At 36.2% G+C, this 24,148-nt stretch overlaps 1 protein-coding gene across 2 annotated transcripts in view; it reads left to right on the top strand.

Annotated features, from left to right (window-relative positions):
* TRIM26 (tripartite motif containing 26) overlaps positions 1 to 22,757 on the top strand; it is a 44,565-nt gene extending 21,808 nt beyond the window's left edge. Inside the window, exons 2-8 of one of the 2 annotated variants that reach the window (XM_074264867.1) lie at positions 8,730 to 9,277; positions 9,518 to 9,613; positions 13,140 to 13,370; positions 15,706 to 15,728; positions 16,132 to 16,247; positions 16,510 to 16,542; positions 17,127 to 22,757. In XM_074264867.1, coding sequence (XP_074120968.1) covers positions 8,840 to 9,277; positions 9,518 to 9,613; positions 13,140 to 13,370; positions 15,706 to 15,728; positions 16,132 to 16,247; positions 16,510 to 16,542; positions 17,127 to 17,803 — 1,614 coding nt within the window. In that variant the 5' untranslated portion in view covers positions 8,730 to 8,839 and the 3' untranslated portion in view covers positions 17,804 to 22,757. The remainder of the gene's footprint in view (positions 1 to 8,729; positions 9,278 to 9,517; positions 9,614 to 13,139; positions 13,371 to 15,705; positions 15,729 to 16,131; positions 16,248 to 16,509; positions 16,543 to 17,126) is intronic. The other variant, XM_074264868.1, reaches the window with a different exon arrangement.
* The last annotated feature ends 1,391 nt before the right edge of the window (positions 22,758 to 24,148 follow it).

Here is a 24,148-nt window from a genome sequence, read left to right on the forward strand (position 1 = left end):
TTTTGAGTGTTGAGTATCCAGACTCTCTGTAGCATCTTAAGATGTACCAGAGACCTTGAAGTCCTCCTTGGTCCTTGTTTGAGGTGTCCTAATAATAGTGCTGCTATGCTTGCAGCAATTGTTGCTACTCCTGGTGGCTTCCAAATTCTTTACTGTGTTTTCCTGATCTCCTAGAACTTTCTCTTAGAAGCCTTCTCTTCTTGCTGCTTTTGGATACTTGAAAACTATACCTTTCTCTGGATTGGGGAGGGGTGTCTCTGGTTAACTTGAAAGGTTATTAGCAAGTTTGTCTCAGCTGCTCTTTGCTAGCAGTCCCCTTTCCTTTTGCCAATGGGCCTTTGTGTGTAGAGGGGCAATATTAGTGTGGAAATAGTAATTTTTAAATCATTATTCAGTGTGGTGTGATTTTTAGGGTTTTACCAGGTTAAGTAACTAATTTGCCTGTTGCCATTTGGACAGGCAGATATTTTTGGAGCTCAAACTGAGAACGTTTGTTTCTTCTTAAGTATCTCTGATTCCTAAGGAATCAGAGTATGCATTCAATTCTGACCCTTAGACACTACTAGTAGCTGTCAACCTGAGTATGATAATGTTTGTTTTAGTTTATCTGCAAAATGGTGATAATAGCAGCTACCTTCCAGGGTTGTTGTTAGGATAAAATGTGATATTAATTAAATACTTTGCAAATTTTAAAACTATAAATTTTGGTTGTGATCATGATTTTTATTGACACAAGAGTTATGTTCTTCTATAACTTAAAAGACCATCCAGAAAGAAGCATTGGTAGCCTGAGAGGCATTGTTATTCCTGGGGCTCTTGGGTTCTGATGGGAGGTGATAGTTGTAGTTTGACCCACCTAATCAATCTTTTCTCCTATCTTTTTCTCAGAATGCTTTGTTGCTTATGCCTATTATGATTTTATTATGGGAGGGAGAAAAGGTATTTGGAAGGAAGGATTAAAATAGGGTGGGGATAATTTCAAGAGATGGGAAAGAGAAGAAATATTTTAATATTTTAATCAGTATTTGGTGAAAGAATAAATAAATAGTAATCTTGGCTTTGAATGTCATTGAGTTAGTCACTCATAAAATGTAACAGCGATAGTGGTTTAGAAAGCAAAATCTAGTCGTTTGTTGATATGAATCATACTCAAAATCAAGATTTATGCAGTTAAAATAAGAAAGTGGAGTAGTATATATCACACTACAGCAGGTTCTTAAAAAACAGTAGCAACAATGTTAATCACAGACAAGGCCAAAGTAAAAATAGATACAATTAAAAGTGAGTCAAGCAAGGGAATGTGCTTAAAATCATCATTCATAATGAAGCTATCAGTATTAAATATCCACATCAGAGTCCTTAAATAGCATAGCACCTAAGTAATTTTAAAATAACTTAAGGAATTGCAGGAAAATCTAGATAATTAATAATTGTTAGAGATTATTGTTCCTGTGGATATAATAAACTTTCAATGGAGGATGCTTCCTCTACCCTTCTCAACATTTTACAGTCTTAGGTAGTTGCCTAAGGAGTAAGGAGTAAGGAGGAGTAAGAGGTCAGGGATTTGTTCAGGATCACATAGCCAATGATATGTCAGAGGCAATACTTGAACTTAGGTCTTCCTGGCTTCAAGGTGAGTTCTATCCATTATACATCATGCTGCTAAGATTCATTCAAAATTACTATAAAATACATGAAATCTTTGGGTGTTAGTATTTGGGTACTAGTACCATAGAACTTTTTATAAATACAATTATAAAACACTCCTTAAAGAAATAAAGGAGGCAGCTATTGGTGCAGTGGATAGAGCACTAGCCCTGAAGTCAGGAAGACCTGAGTTCAAATCTAGTCTCAGACACTTAATATTTCTTAGCTGTGTGACCCTGGGCAAGTCACTTAACCCCAATTGCCTCAGCAAAAAATGAAAAATAAAAAAAAAATAAAGGAAGACTTAAAGATCGGAGAAATGTGGATTGTTCATAATTGTGTTCTATTAATGTAATATAAAATTGATGATTTTACCTGTGTACCTTTATGATGAACTCATATCAGTCAAACTACCCAGGGATTGGTTTGGCTTTTGTAAAATGAGACAAAATAATATGATCGCTTGTAGGAACAAAAAGTCCTAGAAATCAAGAGAAATCATGAAAGTAAGAGTACATGACATAGTCTCATTGAAGTGTCTCAAAAGCCTTAGTACATTTTGAAGGTTTACTAGATTTTAAGGTTTAATCCTGTATTTATGAGGTAACCATCAAAGTAAGCTATGTAATGCTTTAGAAAAATAGATCAGTGGAACAGACTAGATAAACAAGACCAGAAGCAAATGTAGCATTTGATAAATCCAAGAACATCTTGAGGCCAAGAGAGGTGAAGTGTCTTGCATATGGTTACATGACTAGTATGTATAACACTTGAATGAATCAAAATTTTGTTGGGGTAGAAATCTGTGATAATGAGAAATCAAGGCACCAAAGTTCCAAGCACAATCAATTTATTAGCAAAGCTAACCTTTGGCAGTAAATGGAGTCTAAGACTTGTAGGTAGCCAAGATACTATGGAGAATTTGAAGACTTTTTTATAGTTATTAAAAAGGAAATGAAGCCAATTACTAAATCTTGAGTAACAGGGGTATTTATTGATTTCTGATTGGTTAGCACAGAGGATGCTAATCACAACTCTTATCACAAAATTGGCAAAACGTAAGTACCTTGTATTAGGTTCTTACTAGGTGCTAAGTCGCTACTTAATTTTCTAGCTCAGAGTTCAAACTTTAGTTCACACCTTTAAAAGAAGCAAGTTCATTGGTTCTAAGTAGTTCTCACAAGCCCATTCTTTGGGAGGTAAAAGAGTAGGGTAGTTGGGAAGGAAGCAGTTTGGATTGGGTTAAGGACAAGACTTCCTAGGAGAACTTCAGGGAAGCTGGAAGAGATTCAGAGCCAGGATTCAGGAAGAAGAGGATTTGAGATTCTTCCTCCAGCAGCCTCCCAAGAAGCCTGCTCACAGAGAAAAGGATTCACAGAGAAAAGAAATCTCCTCCCAGAAAAGGATTATAATTGAGAGAATATTCACATTTTGGCGCCAGAACAGGGACAGACACAATCCAGATTCCAGTGGAAAAGTCTCCAATCCAGATCTTAGTGGAAAAGTCTCTCTGACCCAGAAATAAGCGTAACAAGGAAACTTTGTTAAAGAGCTAAAGTAGAATTTCAGTGAAATTGGGCAAATTTTTAGAAAAATTCTATTTCTATTCAAGGAAAATGTTTATAGAGCATTGTCAAGGTTATGAAAAGCCAAGGATTGATTATAATTTTGCAGGAGATCACTTAACTTTTAAAAATTGTGCAGGTCATATGTCCTTGTTTTTCTCTGGAAAAAGAACTGGATTTAGATGAGTGGGAATTAGTAGGAGAGGAACTAGGTTAAACACTACAATTCCAAACCAAACTTAATTTCCAAAGATACACTTTATGTATGAAGTGTATTTAATTTCAAGTGGCTTTAAGAAATTATATAAAGAAAAAGAAGAAAGAGCCAGAGGGTCTTTGCTAATTATCTTTGTTAATGTGGGGTGGAGGTAGCTAAGTGATGCAATGGATAGCTTCTCTGGAGTCATCAGACTCATCTTTTGAGTTCAGATCTGACCTCAGACCCACTAGTTATGTGATCCCGGGCAAATTACTTAACACTTTTAAAATGTGTTAGAGAAGAAGATGGCAAACAATTCCAGTATTTTTGAGAAACATATTCCAGATGATATCACAAAGAGTTGGATGTGAGTAAAATAACAGGTCTGGACAAAGACAAACAAAACAACCCACTTAGAGTCAGTCACATAGATAATAAATGTTTTTCACCCAGTACTTAAGTTTATTTCGTGAAAACATTTTGAATGAAATATTAGAACAAGGATTTCCTTCTCTGTGTTTTCTTCCTTAGCCTTTAAGGCCTTATGTTCTACTTCTTCTATGGAGTCCTTCTAGACTATTGTAGCAGCTTCACAATATTCATTCTATTTTCTGAATCTCTATCTAATTATACATATAATCTAGTACTTAGTTGCTCTCTAATTGCTTAATATATATAATATACATTTATTAAATAAATATCTGCTAAATTAAATATCTGCACTGTTTTCATCTAATCATAATTTACTCTGAAGTGAATCCAATGCTGAGCTTCGTCACTCAATGTATATCTGTTGATTAATTGATTGTTTGCTTTTTTAATTATTTGAAATAGGTGCCTTTGAATGTGGCTGATTTTGTTCTTATACACAGTGTTTTAAATTGTTTTATTACTTTTTATACATTATTGATAACTTTTATGAAATTGAAATTTTATTTTATTCTGTAATTAATTCTTTTCTGCATTTTGTATAATTATCTATATAGTAATCTCTTTTTCTCTTAAGTTCAGATATCCATAGGTTTAAACATTCAGCCTTTAATTCTGAGTTAAGGTTTAAAAGTTCAGGGCTCAGTGAATAAAACACCAGCCTGGAAGTCAGGAGGAGCTGAGTTCAAATTTGATCTCAGACACTTAACACTTCCTAGCTGTGTGACCCTGGGCAAGTCACTTAATTCCAATTGCCTCAGAGGGGGAAAAAGATTTAAAAGTTCATTTCCCTTCACTTTGATTAGAAGAAACTTATTATCTTCTAGACCTTTAAGCTGTCTCTGTAGAATCCCAGGAAATTTATTAGCATCTCTATGCCATTAACTAGATTAATATAATTACAGGAAATAATATTATCTCCAGGTACCCTTTCAGGGAGACCTGTTATCTAGCTAATAAACTTTTGCATCCTAATATATAATTAAAGGAGATCTGTTACCTTACTAACGGGCCTTTACAGAATCAAGGTAGGAGCCAAGATGAGCAGATAGACTTCTACCATCCAATCTTTCCTGATTTGCAGGTTAGGAAGGGGTTATTACTTAGATCCAAGTGTTAATCAGTGCTTTTGTTGACTATGACACTTTGGACTTTGTAACCAATCATAGTGTTTTCTATCTATAATACTCCCTGTTCTTTGTTGTCTTTTACTTCCCCAAACTATGTGAAGAGTAAGTAAACTCTGTCTCATTGACTTTGATCATTGAAAGAGACCATTGATCAAATTTATTGGATTTTGCTAGCCTAATTAACAAAATATATGCAAAAATAATTTTCAGCATTTACCCCTGCAAAGCATTGTATTCTAATTTTTTCCCTCCCTTTTCCCCACACCCTCTCCTAGACAGCAAAGTAATTCAGTATGTTAAATATGTGCAGTTCTTTTATACATATCTCCACATTTATCATGCTGCACAAGAAAAATCAGATCAAAAAGGAAAAAAATGAGAATAACAAAAAGCAAGCTTAAAACAAAAAAAGTTGAGATTTACATTTAGTCCCCTCAGTCCTCTTTGTGGATGCATAGAGTTCTTTTCATCACAAATCTGTTAGAATTGGTTTGAATCACCTCATTATTGAAAAGAGCCAAGTCCATTAGAATTGATCATCACATAGTCTTTTTTTTATTTTATTAAAGCTTTTTATTTATAAAACATATTTATGGGTAATTTTTCAACATTGGCCCTTACAAAACTTTTCCCTCCTTCCCCCCACCTCCTTTCCTAGATGGCAGGTAGTCTAATACATGTTAAATATGTTAAAATATATGTTAATTCCAATATATGTATACATGTTTATACAGTTATCTTGCTGCACCAGAGAAATAGAATCAAGAAGGAGGAAAAAAAACCCTAAAACTTGAACAAAAACAAAATACAAGCAAACATACAGAGAGAGTGAGATGCTATGTTGTGGGCCACACTGAGTTCCCACAGTCTTCTCTCTGAGTGTATAATGATCTTCTGGTTCTGCTCATTTCGCTTAGCATCACTTCCTGTAGTCTCTCCAGGTCTCTCTGAAATCATCCTGTTGATCATTTCTTACAGAGCAATAATATTCCATAACATTCATATACCGTAATTTATTCAGCCATTCTCCAATTGATGGACATTCATTCAATTTCCAGTTTCTTCCACTACAAAAAGGGCTGCCACAAACATTTTTGCACAAGTGGGACCCTTACCCTCCTTTAAGATCTCTTTGGGATATAAGCCCAGTAGAAACACTTCTGGGTCAAAGGGTATGCACAGTTTGATAAGTTTTTGAGCATAGTTCCAAACTACTCTCCAGAATGGTTGGATCCATTCACAGTTCCACCAACAATTGTATCAGTGTCCCAGTTTTCCCACATCCCCTCCAACATTTGTCTTTATCTTGTCTTGTCATTTTAGCCAATCAGACAGGTGTATAGTAGTACTTCAGAGCTGTCTTAATTTGCATTTCTCTGATCAATAGTGATTTGAAGCACCTTTTCATATGACTACAAATAGTTTCAATTTCTTCATTTGAATATTGTCTGTTCATATCCTTTGACCATTTATCAATTGGAGAATGGCTTGAATTCTTATAAATTTGAATTAGTTATATATTTTAGAAATGATGCCTTTATCAGAACCTTTGAATGTAAAAATGTTTTTCCAGTTATTGCTTCCCTTCTAATCTTGTCTACATTTGTTTTGTTTGTACAAAAACTTTTTAACTTAATATAATCAAAATTATCTTTTGTGATCAACAATGATCTCTAGTTCCTCCTCCACAGATCTGAGAGGTAAACTATCTTATGTTCTTCTAATTTGTTTGTAATATCATTCTTTATGTCTAGGTCATGAACCCATTTCAACCTCATCTTGGTATACAGTGTTAGGTGTGGGTCAGTGCCTAGTTTTCTGCCATACTAGTTTCCAATTTTCCCAGCAGTTTTTGCCAAATAGTGAATTCTTATCCCAAAAGCTGGGATCTTTGAGTTTGTCAAACACTACATTACAGTAGTCATTGAGTATTTTGTCCCGTGAACGTACCCTTATTCTACTGATCAATTAGTCTATTTCTTAGCCAATACCAAATGGTTTTGATAATTGCTACTTTATAATATAGTTTTAGATCTGGTACAGCCAGGCTACCTTCATTTGCTTTTGTTCCCATTAATTCCCTTGAAATTCTTGACCTTTTGTTCTTCCAGATGAATTTTGTTATTCTAGGTCAATAAAATAGTTTCTTTGGAGTTTGATTGGTAAAGCACTAAATAAATAGATTAGTTTAGGTAATATTGTCATCTTAATTATATTTGCTTGATCTATCCAAGAGCATTTGATATTTTTCCAATTGTTTAGGTCTGATTTTATTTGTATGGAAGGTGTTTTGTAGTTTTGCTCATATAGTTCCTGACTTTCTGTTGGCAGATAGATTCCTAAATATTTTATACTAGCAACAGTTATTTTACATGGAATTTCTTTGTATCTTTTGCTGTTGAATTTGTTAGTGATGTACAAAAATGCTGATGATTTATGTGGATTTATTTTATATCCTGCAACTTTGCTAAAGTTGTTGATTATTTCTTATAGTTTTTAGTTGATTCTCTAGGGTTACCATCATATCATCTGCAGAGAGTGATAATTTAGTTTCCTCATTACCTACTCTAATTCCTTTAATCTCTTTTTCTTTTATTGTCAAAGCTAGCATTTCTAACACAACATTGAATAGTAATGGTGATAGAGGGCAACCTTGTTTCACCCTGATCCTATTGGGAATGGTTCTAGTTTATCCCCATTACATATGTTTGCTGAGATCATCACATAATCATGCTGTTTCTGTGTAGAATATTCTCTTGGTTCTGTTCACTTCACTTAGCATCAGTTTATGTAAGTTTCTCCAGGTCTTTATGAAATCATCCTGCTCATCGTTTCTTATAGAACAAAATATTCCATAATATTCATAAAACATAACTTATTCAGCCATTCCCCATTTAGTTTCCAGTTCCTTGTCATTACAAGAAGGGATGCTACAGACAGATTGTACATGTGGGTCCTTTTCCCTTATTCATGATCTTTTTGGGATACAAGTCAAGTAGAGACATTGCTGGATCAAAGGGCATGCATAGTTTTATAGCTCTTTGAGCTATAAATTTAATTTGCTCTCCATAATGGTTGGATTAGTTCACAACTCCACCAACAATGTATTAATATCCCAGTTTTTCTACATTCCCTTCAACATTTATCATTCTCTTTTCCTGTCTTCTTAGCCAATCTGAAGGGTATATAATGATACCTTATAGTTGTCTTAATTTACATTTCTCTGATCAATAGTGATTTAGAGAATTTTTTTCACATATATATATATAATATATATATACACTTAATTTTCAAATATAATAATTTTATTTTTACATCACAGTAATTTCCAAACAACTCTCTCCTTTTCTTACTCATCCCAGTGAGCCTTCTCATGTAATGAAGGAGAAAAACAAGTGAACAAAACTTTTTGACACCTTATGCAACATTACATACCCATATTTTCTCACCTCTCCAGTAAAAGGTGTATTTCCTTATCTCTTCTTAGGTCAAGTTTGGTCATTATAATTACACAACATTTGGTATTGTTTTGTCCTTTTCATTTATACTGTTGTCATCTATCTTATTGTTTTCTTGGTTCTACTTATTTTATTCTTTATTACTTCATATGAATTTAATCATATTCTTCAGAATTTCTAAAATATGCAATTTTTTATGTCAGATAATATTCCATTGTATTCCTTTATGACCTTTTTTTTTTTTTAAATTTTTTTTTTAGCTTTTCTCTATTTACCATTTACCCACTTTTTCTCCCTGTAGGTCATTGCCACTCTATTAAGTTCCCATGTATACTCTTGATTCCATCCTCTGGTCTATAGGAAAAAAGAAGTCCAGCAATTGAGCAAGATCATTCTTGTGTATCAGGCATCATGGCTACCTCTGCCCCTCTGAGAACCTTGGAAGAGGAGGTGACATGCTCCATCTGCCTTGACTATCTGAGGGACCCAGTGACCATTGACTGTGGTCATGTCTTCTGCCGTGGTTGTGTCATAGACATCCGAGCACCCCCAGGGGGCCGTCCAGCATGTCCACTCTGTAAAAAGACATTTAAAAAGGATAATATTCGGCCAGTTTGGCAGCTAGCCAGCCTTGTGCAAAATATTGAGAGACTCAATGTGGAAAAGGGGAGAGAAGCGAAGGAGAAGCGACCTGAGCCAATGGCAATGATGCAGTGTGAACGGCACAAGGAGAAGCTACATTATTACTGTGAGGATGATGGACGATTCCTTTGTGTAATGTGCCGGGAGTCAAGGGAGCACAAGTATCACACGGCTATCCTCATTGAGAAGGCTGCCCAGCCCCATCGGGTAAGGCTTGGTGGTTCCTAGCTCACTTAACTTTTAGCCAGGTGGAGATTAACAAACTTCTCCTGGAGAATTAGAAAATGTTTTCCCCACACTCCCTGAGAATTTGAGCAAATTAGACTTGGGGGGCTCTGCCATATAAATAACCTAGACAGTTTGGAGTGAGAATGATTGTAGCCTTGCCCAAGATCTCAAATTAGATCCCAACTATCGTGAATCTGCTTATTTTTTTTTTTTCCCTAGGAAAAAATTTTGAGTCATCTGGGCACTCTAAGGAGAGACAAAGAGAAAGTTCAGAGTTTTCAAATGAAGGGGGAAACTGAGATTCAGCACCTGCTGGTAAGTGAAATCTTTAGGCCACACATCTAGGCACATTCACTGATTTCCTCCTGAGAGGATAGGATAAGCATGTCAGATTAACCTACTTATAATAATAAACATTTATAATATATAATTTTTTAAAATTTATTTCTTTTTTTAAAAATTATAACTTTTTTTTTTTTTGACAGTACATATGCATGGGTAATTTTTTACAACATTATCCCTTGCACTTACTTCTATTCAGATTTTTTCCCTTCCTCTCCCAACCCCTTCCCCCAGATGGCAGGCAATCTTATACATGTTAAATATATTACAGTATATTCTAGATACAATATATGTGTATAGAACCGAATTTTTTGTTGCACAGGAAGAATTGGATTCAGAAGGTAAAAATAACAGTTTACACTCATTTCCCAGTGTTCCTTTTCTGGATGTAGCTGATTCTGTCCATCATTAATCAATTGGAATTGGATTAGATCTTCTCTATGTTGAAGAAATCCACTTCCATCAGCATACATCCTCGTACAGTATCATTGTTGAAGTGTATAATGATCTCCTGGTTCTGCTTATTTCACTCAGCATCAGTTGATGTAAGTCTCTCCAAGCCTCTCTGTATTTCTCCTGTTGGTCATTTCTTATAGAACAATAATATTCCATAACATTCATATACCATAATTTACCCAACCATTCTCCAATTGATCGACATCCATTCATCTTCCAGCTTCTAGCCACTATGAAAAGGGCTGGCACAAACATTTTGGCACATACAGGTCCCTTTCCCTTCTTTAGTAGTTCCTTGGGATATAAGCCCAGTAGTAGTATGGCTGGGTCAAAGGGTATGCACATTTTGATAACTTTTTGGGCATAATTCCAGATTGCTCTCCAGAATGGTTGGATTCTTTCACAACTCCACCAACAATGCATCAGTGTCCCAGTTTTCCCACATCCCCTCCAACATTCATCGTTATTAGTTCCTGTCATCTTAGCCAATCTGACAGGTGTGTAGTGGTATCTCAGAGTTGTCTTAATTTGCATTTCTCTGATCAATAGTGATTTGGAACACTTTCATATGAGTGGAAATAGTTTTAATTTCATCATCTGAAAATTGTCTGTTCATATCCTTTGACCATTTATCAATTGGAGAATGGCTTGATTTCTTATAAAGTCAATTCTCTGTATATTTTGGAGATGAGGCCTTTATCAGAACCTTTAACTGTAAAAATGTTTTCCCAATTTGTTACTTCCCTTCTAATCTTGTTTGCATTAGTTTTGTTTGTGCAGAAACTTTTTAATTTGGTGTAATCAAAATGTTCTATTTTGTGATCAATAATGGTCTCTAGTTCTCCCTTGGACACAAACTCCTTCCTCCTCCACAAGTCCGAGAGGTAAACCATCCCATGTTCCTCCAATTTATTTATGATTTCGTTCTTTATGCCTAAATCTTGGACCCATTTTGATCTAATCTTAGTATGTGATGTTAAATGTGGGTCCATGCCTAGTTTCTGCCATACTAATTTCCAGTTTTCCCAGCAGTTTTTGTTAAATAATGAATTCTTATCCCAAAATTTGGGATCTTTGGGTTTGTCAAAGATTAGATTGCTATTTTTATTCACTATCTTGCCCTGTGAACCTAACCTATGCCACTGATCAACTAGTCTGTTTCTTAGCCAATACCAAATGGTTTTGGTGACTGTTGCTTTATAATATAGCTTTAAATCAGGTACACTTAGACCACCTTCCTCTGACTTTTTTTTCATTAGTTCCCTTGCAATTCTCGACCTTTTATTCTTCCATATGAATTTTGTTGTTATTTTTTTCTAGGTCATTAAAATAGTTTCTTGGGAGTCTGATTGGTATAGCACTAAATAAATAGATTAGTTTGGGGAGTATTGTCATCTTTATTATATTCGCTCGGCCTATCCAAGAACACTGAATGTCTTTCCAGTTATTTAAATCTGACTTTATTTTTGTGGCAAGTGTTTTGTAATTTTGCTCATATAATTCCTGACTCTCCTTTGGTAGATATATTCCCAAATATTTTATACTATCGACTGTTATTTTGAATGGAATTTCTCTTTGTATCTCTTGCTGTTGGATTGTGTTGGTAATGTATAAAAATCCTGAGGATTTATGTGGATTTATTTTGTATCCAGCAACTTTGCTAAAATTCTGAATTATTTCTAATATAATATATAATTAATATTTAAGAAAAAAAGGAAGGAAAAGATGAATTTGGCTAGTGAGTTCAGTCAGTCAACTTACATTTATTAATTAAATTGCCTAACATGTGCAAAATACTGTGCTAAGTGCTTCGGGCTACAGTGAGTGACAAAAGAGAATCTCTGTTGTCAGGGAGTTCACAGGTTAATAATGGAGAAGACAATGTAAAGACAACTATGTACAAATAAGATATTAAGAGCTAAATTCAACACAGGGAAGATACTAATAGTAAGGGGAATTGGAGCAGGCTTCTTTGTAAAAGGTGGGACTTTAGATCCAAAGAAAACTAAGCTGAAGCTAGGAGATGGAAAGGAGAAAGAATTCCAGGCATGGGAATTCAATGAAGTACAATAGAAATGATGAAGAAAGAAATGAAAAGCAGAGAGCGACTAAACCTGAGTGGAATGAATCAAGACAGACTGCTTAGAAAGAAGTTTGACATGGACTGATTTAAAATGCCATCCTTAGTGGCAGCCAGTGTGCAGTGGCTGTGAGACAGTCATCTAAGTCAAGGAGAATATTAGTTTGACTGCAGTAGTGAAGTTATATTTGAATGGAAAGAACATTGGACTTAGGAGTCAGGCAACCTAGATTGTAGGGTTGGCTCTTTCATTGAACAGCTGTGTTACTTGACGTTAGGCAGGTTCTGGATTTTAGTTTTCTCATCTGTCTAATGGCATAATAGTAACTAGGTAAGATTACATTAGGTACCCTTCATCTCTGATGTTTTGTGATTCATAGAATTTAGGGACTTTAAAGATCATCTATTCTAATTCACTTATTTAATAGATAAGAAACTGAGGTGGAGAAGTTGAATAATGTTTGTGATCTTATAGATTGTAAGGCAGAGAGGGAATTCAAACCTCTCATATGGACTGTAAATGGCAGAGATGGAATTCAAACCTGTATCATCTTATGCCAGAATTGGTCATTTTTCCACTACTGCCTCTGTTAAGTTGGGATGAGGAGAAAGGAACTGAATAAGCTTTGACATTGTGGGGACAGAAGAAGCAAAATACAAAGCTAAACACAAAAGGTTTCACAAAATGCACTGAGCTCTTCACCAGGACCTAGTAAATGTGGTGCAAGTGGTATAGTAGTTGAAATGCTGGATTTTGAGTCAGAAAGATCTGAATTCAAATCCTACCTCTGATTCTGTGACATTAGAGCAAATTATATAACTTGTTTGGGCTTCAGTATTCTCAGCTAAAAAATCAAGGGGTTGAACTTGATTTCCATTAAAGATCTAAATTTTTGATTCCCTAGGAAGGCATTCATGTTTATAATATTTTAATGGTTTTGTATGTACCTTCATCCATTGTAGACCAAACTCCAGATGGAGAGGCAGAACATTGCCTCAGAGTTTGCCCAGGGGCACCAGTTTCTGAGAGAACGAGAACAGCACCTGCTGGAAGGACTTGAAGGACTAGAGCGAGAGATCATTGAGGGAAGAGAGAAATACAATGTCAGGACTTCTGGGGAGCTCACCAGGCTGGGGATTGTGATCTCAGAATTGGAGGAAAAGGCCCAGCAGCCAGCAACAGAGCTCATGCAGGTGAGAGATTCCTTAAAGAAAAGTAATCCCACCAATTCCTCCCAGACTGTTCTCATAGAAATAGTGCTTGACTAAGAGTCAAGAGGTTTAGATTCAAGTTCTTACTTTATTTTTCTGGGCTTAGTCTTTTCATATGAAAAAAGAGTTTAATAGGGTTGTTTTAATAAGGAGCAAATAAGATCACCATTATATACAAATATAAGATCTGACTGATCTCTACTTTTGATTATGATCTTTGAAAATCTTTAAGCTTTTTGGACCTAAGTTTTCCTCATTTTTAAAATGGGTGAGTAACATCTGCTTTATCTGCATCCAAATTATATGTGAACTACAGTGAAGTAGTAGTTGTATTAGTCAGCTACTACTGTAAAAAACTTACTCCTCCTTCTTTTAGTTTTTGCATAGAAATTGTATTTCCATATATCATGTTGTACAAGAAAAATCAGACCAAAAGGGAAAAAACCTAGAGAAAGAAAAAAAACAAACAAATGGTGGAAATACTATGATGTTTCGATTTGTATTCAGTTTCCATAGTTCAAATTGTCCATTTGTGATCAGTAGAAAACTAGATCTTACTCCTAACCAAGGAGTCGACCTTTGACCCTTTGTCAGTCATTATAGATAAGTTGACATGTTCCTATATTAGGAACCTGCACTGATGTTACCTTGTGGGAAAGAAGAAAAGTTTTTATTTCATATAACTAAAATATTGTTTCAGGGGATCATAGGCTGTATATTCACAGAACAGTTCCCATGAGTTTTAACAATTTGTTTGAAGTAGATGTACTTGTCTCTCAGAAATTTTACCATCATAATTATTCATCTGTAAGTAAAAGAGTTGTCAATGTTGTCAAAATCTCAGTTTTTGAGTTTCTTTGAAATTCATAATTTAGAAAGCCGATAAACTATTAATCCTCAAAATATAAAAACAAAAGTTATAGAAATGTCAGTATCATATTCCCTCCAGTATTTCCATAGCAGAAGAATCTTCTGCATCTTTTGGTCATTGTTTTTAGGGGAGGACAGGCTTCAGAGAACTGAAAGAATGATTTTATGAAAGAGAAGGTGATATTTTAAAGAAAAAGTAGAAATTCAAGAAGCTGAGAGGGAGAGGCAGGATGTTCCATTGATGGGAAACTACTTGAGCAAAATTTAGGAAATGGAAAAACGCTATGGGCCATCTATACCACGTAGATCACTTTGGTTGGAATCTAGAGTGTGCGAAAAGCTGGAAAGGTAGGGTAGCACCAGATTATTGAGGGTCTTGCATGCCAGTGATGGAGTAGGCACTGAGAGGAGTTTGGATGTTTTGGGGACCTCTCCCATTTCTGAAGAGAAGGAAGTCTGGTCAGAAGAAAGAGAAATAAAATAGAGGGCTTGGGGTATGATGAAAACAGAAAGGGGGAAGGAAAAAAGGATAATTTAGATGAGAGAAGAAACAATTGCATTGTGTTTCTGTCTCTGAACAGTCAAGGTAGGGCCAGTTAGTTTCCATACCATAGAATAGAAGAGCATGCCTGAAATTAACATAGCAGTCAATAGATAGGTATTGGAGTTCTGATTTTATTGATGTAGGGAGCCTCTGGATGAGGAAATGCACTCTTTCCCAATGTAGATGGCACAGTACATTTAGGTTCTTATTCCTTAGTACAATAAACCAGTGTTCATGGATCTCATGTTATGAATCCTTAACTTAGAGATGACTATAACTTAATTCTGAGATTCAAAGGATCTTATTAACTCTTAGTATTAGCTAACAACTTTAGTAAGAGTTAGTTTGCTGATGGGGCAACTAGATGCTGTACTCAAATCTAGTCTCAGACATTTGCTAGCTGTGTGATTGTAGGCGAGACACTTAACCCTATTTCCTCTGGAAATGAGCTGGAGAAGGAGAAGGAAATGGCAAACAATTCAATGTCTTTGCCAAGAAAATCCTAAGTGGGGTCATATAAAGAGTCAGACAAAACTGAAAATGATTGAACAACAACAAAATTTACTGATGACAGAGAGAATGGAACAAGAAAGCTGTTGAATGGATGAGAACTGAGAAGCTTTGAGGGAAGGAGGTATGCTAGGATGCCTTTTTGACTATGACAAACCATTCAAAGATTTTGTCATGAAGTTTGCAGGTTGGCAGTTCCTAGTCAAGAATATTCTAATTCTTACTATAAAATACTATTGTCAGTGAGTGTTTCTTGACTCTCCTACTGTGAGAGAGCATTCTCCAAGACGATTGTCCCTATATCCTGTTTTTAAATGGCCACTCCTTTAAACCTTGAGTAACCTCTCCCTTTATCAATAGGTTAAACTCACTGTGTATCTCCTTCCTTTTTAGGACACCAGAGACTTCCTAACCAGGTAAAAGAATATATTTTCCCACAATAGACATCATTCCCCTGTGTCCACATCCTTTTTATGTCTTAGAACCATTTTCACTTGCCACTCATCTAACCATAAGCTTTTAAAATGCCACAATGAGCATGTGGATGATGCAAGGGAGGTTATTATCATTGTGTCCCTTGTCTCTGTGGCTTTGTTTTTGATGGAGTGGGAAGAGAGAAGAGTCTTTCAGCATTGTGTGTCCCTGACAGCTATCTATTTGGACCCTGACCCACACAAAGCAGAAATTTGGCCTTGCCCTTTCTGAAACATTTTCATCAAAAGGCCTTTTCCAACTGCACCTGATGTGAGGGATATGTTCGAAGCCTCAGGAAAGTTTCCACCAGCAGGGGGGAATGACTTGATTCATGTTCATTCTCAGGTATCCACGGAAGAAGTTCTGGAGTGGGAAACCTATTGCTCCAGCTATTAGAAAAAGAACTGGAGAATTCTCTGATAAGCTTCATTCCTTGCGGAAAGGCCTAAGGGAATTTCAAGGTAAAGGTTAAGGATGGAGGAGCACTCAGATAGTTTCCCTATTTAACTGATTTCTGATTCTTATCATAGTTTCTCTGGCCTCATTGTTATACTCAGGATGACTTGTCCTTCTCTGAATTTCTTTGGCGGTTCTTGGGCTATGCCATTTTAAATGCTCTATTACTCTGCTGCAGAACCTCTACTTCTACCATCTTCATTCCTCTTTTGCTCTCAAGGTCACTAGTCATCAGAGTCTCATCATTGTCTTTTTCTTCTCCACCAGGGAAGCTGCTAAGAGTCCTGGAATATAAGACAGGTAAGGGTCCAGGATGTCCTCAAATAAAGAAAATTTTCCCCATGAGGCCCTTTGTGTGGCCAACAGTTTTTCCCTGATAACATCTTTACATATATTATCAAATGATATTATATATGTAAAAAGACTATATGAATGGTAAAGCATTATATAGATGTTTAAACCAAATTCCTCCTATTAAAAAAGTCTGAAATGGAGATCAGGTAATTCCTACAGTTTATATTTTGATGCTTAAGAAACATAAAGACCATAATTTGTACTCCCTTTATCCTGATCTCTTCCCAGCCTCAGCATTATTTTATTCATATTTAATTATTCAGTTCTCCTTTCCTCACAGATCTTTGTGCTTGGTTCCTCCCTCTTCCTAATTTCTTTTCTCCACTTCTGACTTTCATATAATCCTTGTGGCATCATTATGTTTGGAAAAAAGAGACAGTTTGACCCAACATCAGATCCAAATACCATCTCTATCCCTGACTCAGTTATTGGGTTCTTATTATGGCCTTGAATCTTGTGGGACTTCTATTCCCAAACCCCTTTCCTCATTTTCCCCCCCTTCCTACAATCTTTCCTTCTTGTCTCCACAGTGAACGTCACTTTGGATCCTCAGACAGCCAGTGGATACCTTATATTGTCTGAAGACTGGAAGTGTGTGTCCTTTACCAACATGTATCAGAGTCTATACCAATACCCCCAGCAGTTTGATCCTGAACCTGCAGTTATGGGTAGTAAGGGCTTCACCTGGGGCAAAGTCTATTGGGAAGTTGCAGTGGAGAGGGAAGGATGGGGGGAAGAAGAAGGGGATGAAGAAGAAGAAGGAGAGGAGGAGGAGGAAGAAGAAGAAAATGGATATGGGGAAGGAGAGGAGGACTGGGAGACAGATGAGGATGATGAATCAGGAGGAGATGAAGATGAAGATGATCTGGAAGAGGATGACATTGTTCAGGAGTCCTGTCTGGTGGGTATTGCCAGAGACACTGTGAGGAGGAAGGGGGAGCTCTGCTTAAGTCCTGAGGATGGGGTATGGGCTCTGCGTTTGTCCGCTGCTGGTGTATGGATTAATACCAATCCTGAAGTAGAGTTATTCCTTGCCCAGCGACCCAAGAGAGTAGGGATTGCTCTGGATTATGATGGGGGTACAGTGACCTTCACCAATGCAGAATCACAGGAACTTATTTACACATTCTCAGCATCCTTCACAAGGCGTTTAGTTCCCTTCTTTTGGCTCAATTGGCCAGGAACAAGTCTTATTCTGAAACCCTGAAAGACAGAGACATTTATGCATATAGATCCTCCCTGTGGCCCCTCAGTTTCTTCAGTGCTCTGATTTCCCCTTCACAGAGGCAAATAGTCCTGGGAATGAACATGCTTTTTATTGAGGGGAGAGAGTATTCTCCTGGTCAGGATATCAGGAGCAGGAAAGAGGAGGTTTTTCTTGCCTCCTGCCAATCTTTATGTCCTTAGTTTCCACGGCCCCCATGTAGACTTGTACCAGGGCTAGTTCTACAACTTGACCTGTTCTAATTATGACATTTCTGATGGTCTCCCTTCTCCATTAGTTGATAAACTTCACTAAGGTTCTAGCCTTGAATTCTACTTATTCAAGTTCTCTTCCCTCAAAGTCATTCCCAGTACCATTGGAGTTCTAGGTAATTTTGATGGTGAAATCTAGGAGACTTGCAAAATCTATTTCTCTAGTCTCCTGCCCATGCTTTCTCCCTTTTTCCTATAATAACCACCTACTCTCATCTGGTTAGCTGCTTCTCATCCCTCCATCCCAAACCCTGCCTCTCCCAGTCAACCTTCCTCCATGTAGTAAAGAGACAGTTTCCTCAAAACATAAATGAAAATATCTATGGAATAAAATGGAATTCCCCTAGGGTTTCTTTCAGACTAAGAAATTCTAAGATGTCAGAAGAAGGAAAGGGACTCCAAGGATCCCAGGTGCCAGTGGGGATCTATTTCTCTTAGTACTTATTGATTATGTAAAGCCCTTGAGTGAGGTCCTAACTGAAGTTCATAGTCTGTATTGGACCAGGGCTTTGCAGATGAGGTTCTCAATGGTTATCAAGGTACCAACCTCAAGTCCTGATGTCCTGATGTGTACATAGACCCACTTGACTTTGGGAAAATTATCAAGATCAATAAATCACCTTTATGAATCTGTTCTTTTGAGTATGTGACTGAGCCCAGGGTGTCTTATTCCTGTGACTAGGTCTATCACCTCTCCTCACTTCAAAGGCCGATGAATTGTAGTAGGTCCTATGTTGTTGCCTATAGATAGAAATCCCTCGGGTCTTTGGTGCTTTTCCAATCCTGACTGAGCTCCTCCAAAAAGGCCTTAACTTCTCCCTAAGAAAAGATAGGGGAAAGATATTCAAGGTGCCTCAGAGATCCACAATCAAATCTCCAGTTCTCTATAGCACGAGAAGGGAATAAAATGACAACCTACCTCCTAGGGGATAAATTCCTGGCTCCTTAACCTAGCATTCATGGTCTTCCACAATCTTCTGCTTTATTTAACCCAATCTCATGCCCTAATGATCCAAAACAAACTCTGCTCCTGCCAAATTACTCTAATCATTGTCTCTACAGCCTCCTTACACACCAGAGTCACTGCTTACTCATACATTCACAAGTCCCACCTGGAATATCTTTTTTCCTTTCCTGTCAAAGTCTTTGAGAGCCCACCCCAAGTCTAACTCTTCCAAGAAGTCTTTTTCAATTGCTTCTGCCCATAGTGACTTTGTCATTTCCTTTGTCCTGATGTGTATTCTTGTGTGTACCATGTGGTGGCATTTCTCAGATAGTAACTTGTATTGTTAATTAACGTGTTTCATATGTTCATATTCCTCCCCTTCTTTCCCGCTAGACTGTAAGCTATGGAGGGCAAGGACCATGTTTCTCATATTCCACAGTGCTAGATATATTGCATTACTAGTACTGACTGAATAAATATTTGTCAAATGAACTGGGTAATGAAAAAGTAATTTCAGTTGGAGTTTGGAATATGTTCTGTATTTTGCAACATGCACAGTGGTGTAATACAGTGGGTCTCAAAGTGCAATCTGGGGTTGTCTGGGGATCTCAGGTTCCCAGGGGGCCTGAAAGGTCAAAACTTTTCATAATACTAATTTCCAATATGGTAAATATTGATAGCAATAATCCATATAAACAAAAGATTTTGGGGTAGGGTCTCAGTAATGTTTAAGAGTGCATCTGGGTCCTGAGACCCAAAAGTTTAATAACCACTGATATAGAGGATAAAATGTTAGGTCAGGAAGACCACCTCCTAACATTTACTAGCTGTGTGACTTTAGATCTCACTTTTATAAAATAAAGGGAATTTCTAGGTCCTTTAAGAACTCTGCCAGCTCTGATTCTAGGATCACTTTTTCCTTTCTGTCCAATACATTTGTGCCAAATTTGGAGCTAACTTGCTGGGTGATTTGAGCCAAGGATTTCCTTCTGAGTTAGACTTCTTAGTTGCAAAATGCTGATATCTTAAGGTCCTTAGCTCTGTAGTGTTTCTGTGATTCTATTAATTTTGTCTCTGGCTAATTGTCATTTTCTTTGCTTTCTTGTGATCACTTCCTCTTTCTAGGTCATAGTTTTATCATTTTGTAGGGATAGGACTACATGGTCTCCTGAAGTTCTAAAAGATTTATTGATTTCTATGTGATTCATTACTTTTGCACTCTGGGAGGAAGGAGGAGGGAGAACAGAATGGTTGGAATGCTTAATGCCCAGAAAGAATTTCTTTTTTTCCCTGCAAAAGTTTACTCTGATTTTCTGGCTCATACTTATAAGGGATTTTCCAGGTTTTGATTCTTCTTAACCTGATACATCATTTTCACTTGGCAACAGCTTAAGCTTCTCATTGGAGAAGGAGGCTGGGCAGAATCAGGATTGGACATTGAAAATGAGCATGGCTGCCATGTTTGTTTCATATGGCTTATTGATATCAGGCATAGACATTGGGAATGGAATAAACATTATGAGAAGCATAGGGAATAAAAGACCTGTGGTAGAAGCAAACAGGGTGTAACGAGAAAGCAAAATTAATGAGTTAAAAGTGAGGAAATGATCAATGAAAAGAGCTTTAGAACCTCACTGTACCCAAAATAAACTCCCCAATGGCTCCTTGTCACTTTTATGAATAACTGTAACTACCTTGCTTTTAAAGACCTTTACAACCTAGTCCCAAGTTAAACTAATGTTTATTATATACATTATGCCCCTTTCATTTTTTGGTCAAATTGGCTTTTTTATTGTTCTTCATACAAAACTCATTCTCTTATTTCCCTACCCATACACTGACTGTCTCCTATGCTAAAAATGCACTTCTGTTTCACTGGTACATAAGTGCCTTACTTCTTTTAAAGCTCTGGGGTACCTTCTGCATAGATCCTTTATTGAATGCTCCTCCCTTAGAAGGCAGTTGGCCTCTTTCCCAAAACATATTTATTTTTTTATGTGGTTATTTATGTACATATTTGTTCTTGAAGAGGACCAATGGCATCATGAGGGTGATGTCTTGACTTATGCATGAATTGTATTTAAGTAAGATAGAACTGCACAAAGTCCTCAGCCTCTCTCACTCCTCCATAATCATTGAAGTCCAGCAGCAAGACAAAGATGATTGGCAATAGTCTGGGATGCCTGGGCTCAGGTAGGTCTTACAGGGCAGAATAATTAAGCTGGATTTGCCAGATTTAGTCTCAGGGTTTGCATCATCACCTGCCTACTCTGAGGTACGTTAGTGTCAGCACATTGTTAAATTTTCATTTTCAGCAAGAGAATTCATACTTTGGAAATTGTATGTTTTATCTCCCGTAGTGGAATATAAAGTTTTTTTGAGGGCAGAGACTGTAGCATTCTTCTTTTCCTTTTATTCCCAGTGTTTAGCACAGTGTCTGGCACATAGTAAGGAGTTTGTATTAAATTCAAAGACTAATAAGGTACTTCTATGAACAGAAAGGCAAAGTGATTAAAAAAAAAAAAAGATGAAGAGGATAATTCAGAAAGCTAAATAAAAGATCAAATGATGTTTTAGTAATGTAATAGGATTTAAAAAGAAAAAAAAAAACATCAATCATATTATGGGTCTGAGAAATTAAATAACTTAGCCTTAAATTCCTGGTTTGGAGAAAAAGGAGAGAGATAGATTCCTAAAGAGATTTCCTTGAGGAAAAGACAGGAACAGTTTGAATAGTATATTTAGGGGATTCTTGATAAATGCTGAATTGTGTGTGTTGGAGAATTTTGATTGTGAACTGTGATTGGGGTGAAGAATGGTTTTTATGAAGTTTACCTGAGATCTAAGGTTAGACCAAGGCACCTTTATCTTTTTTTTTTTAATTAAAATATTTTTCTCTCTCTCTTTTTTTTATTATAGCTTTTTATTTACAATATATATGCATGAGTAATTTTTCATCATTGACCCTTGCAAAATCTTCTGTTCCAACTTTTCCCCTTCTCCACCCCCTCCCTCAGATGACATGTAGAACAATACATATTAAATATGTTAAAGTATATATTAAATACCATATATGTATATACATATCCATAGTTATTTTTCTGCATAAGAAGAATCGAACTTTGAAATAATGTAAAATTAACCTGAGAAGGAAATGAAAAATGCAAGCGGACAAAAACAGAGGGGTTGGAAATGCTATGTAGAAATTCACACTCTACTACTGGGTGTAGCTGGTTAAGATTTTTATTTTTATTTTTATTTTCAATTTCTTTTTTTCAATTATATTTATTTTTATTATAGCTTTTTACTTAAAAAAAGAATCAGACTTTGAAATAGTGTAAAATTAGCCTGTGAAGAAAATAAAAAATGCAGGCGGACAAAAATAGAGGGATTGGGAATTCTATGTAGTGGTTCATAGCCATCTCCCAGAGTTCTTTCGCTGAGTGTAGCTGGTTTAGTTCATTACTGCTCTATTGGAACTGATTTGGTTCATAAGATTTTTATTTTCAAAACATATGCATAATTTTCAACATTCACTCTTGCAAAACCTTGTATTCCAAATTTTTTTTGCCTCCTTCCCCCCTTCCTTAAATGGTAAGGAATCCAATATATGTTAAACATGCATGGTTCTACTGTATATATTTCTACAATTATGGTACACAAGAAAAATGAAATCAAAAAGGAAAAAAATAAGAAAAAATGCAATCAAACAACAATAAAAAGTTTTTCTTTTAGCCAATCTGAAAGGTGTATAGTGGTACCTTAGAGTTGTCTTATTTTCTCTGATCAATAATTTGTTCATATGGCTATAAATAATTTCTTCATCTGAAAATTGTTCATATTCTTTGACCATTTATCAATTGGAGAATGGCTTGAATTATAAATTTCAGTCAATTCTCTGTATATTTTAGAAATGAGGCTTTTATCAGAACCCTTAGATGTAAAAATTTTTCCTTAGTTTATTACTTTCTTTCTAATCTTGTATGCATTGGTTTTGCATGTTACAAAAACTTTTTAACTTAATATAATTAAAATGATCCATTTTGCATTCTATAATGTACTCTAGTTCTTTGCTCACAAATTCTTTCCTTCTCCACAGAACAGAGAGGTAGACTATTCTTTGTTCTTCTAATTTGCTTGTAGTATCACTATGCCAATAATGTAATTATGTCTAAATTAAGAACCCATTTTGACTTTCTCTTGGTATGGGTGTTAGATGTAGGTCAGTGCCTAGTTTCTGCAGGGCACCTTTATCAAGTCAGTTGAAGACATAAGTTTAGACTAGGCAACCCCCAGGGTCTTTTCTTTTCATTAATTACCAAAACAGAGTTCCTAATCTGAAAATCTTCAATGGCTTAGGAGAAAGGATACACAGGTCCCAACCTAGCATTCAAGATCCTCTTGTTTTTAACCTCCAACCTATTTTAATTTAATTACCCTTCATGTATTTTGCATTGTACATGAAGTAGACTGCTACCAGTTTCCTGATCTCTTCCTGTCATCATTTCTTATGCATCCCAACATTCTCTGCCCCATGCCTAGAATGCTACCATGTATCCTTCAGCTCAGATGCCATCATGAAGAAACTTCTGGACAGTAGTTTCCCCTACAGCTTCTCCCCACCCGATTTCACAGCTAGCTAAAAATAGTCAACTGGACCTTTGATTTCTTAGGGATTTTTTTATCTGGATCTCTCTTTTGTCTTTGTTACTTTGTGCCTAAAATCTTAGCTGTTTGCATACATGTCCTTTGGTGGAAAGGATACTGGACTTGTAATCAGGAAAACCTAGGTTCAAACTCTGTTTTGAACTTACTAGATATGTGATCCTGGACTTCAATTTCCTTGTCTTTAAAAAGAGGAAATGGGACTTGTTGGTCTAAAGTCCCTTCTAGCTCTAAATCTGTGATCTCTTCCCATTGTATTTAAGGCAAAGGGCAGATTTTTCTTGTTTCATCTTTTGTTTTCCCCTTAGCTCTTAGGTCAGTGTCTTGTACATAGCAGGGTTCAGTATTTGTTAATTCTCTAAAAAGAAGAATTCTGCTTCTGGCCATGCCATTTATCTTTTCTTTCTAGATATTTATTTCCTTTCAGTGATGGAGACTTTACAGCCAGGGGAGGTGGCATTGCCA

The sequence above is a fragment of the Sminthopsis crassicaudata genome, chromosome 4 (genome assembly GCF_048593235.1).
Source record: "Sminthopsis crassicaudata isolate SCR6 chromosome 4, ASM4859323v1, whole genome shotgun sequence".
Classification (NCBI taxonomy): Eukaryota; Metazoa; Chordata; class Mammalia; order Dasyuromorphia; family Dasyuridae; genus Sminthopsis; species Sminthopsis crassicaudata.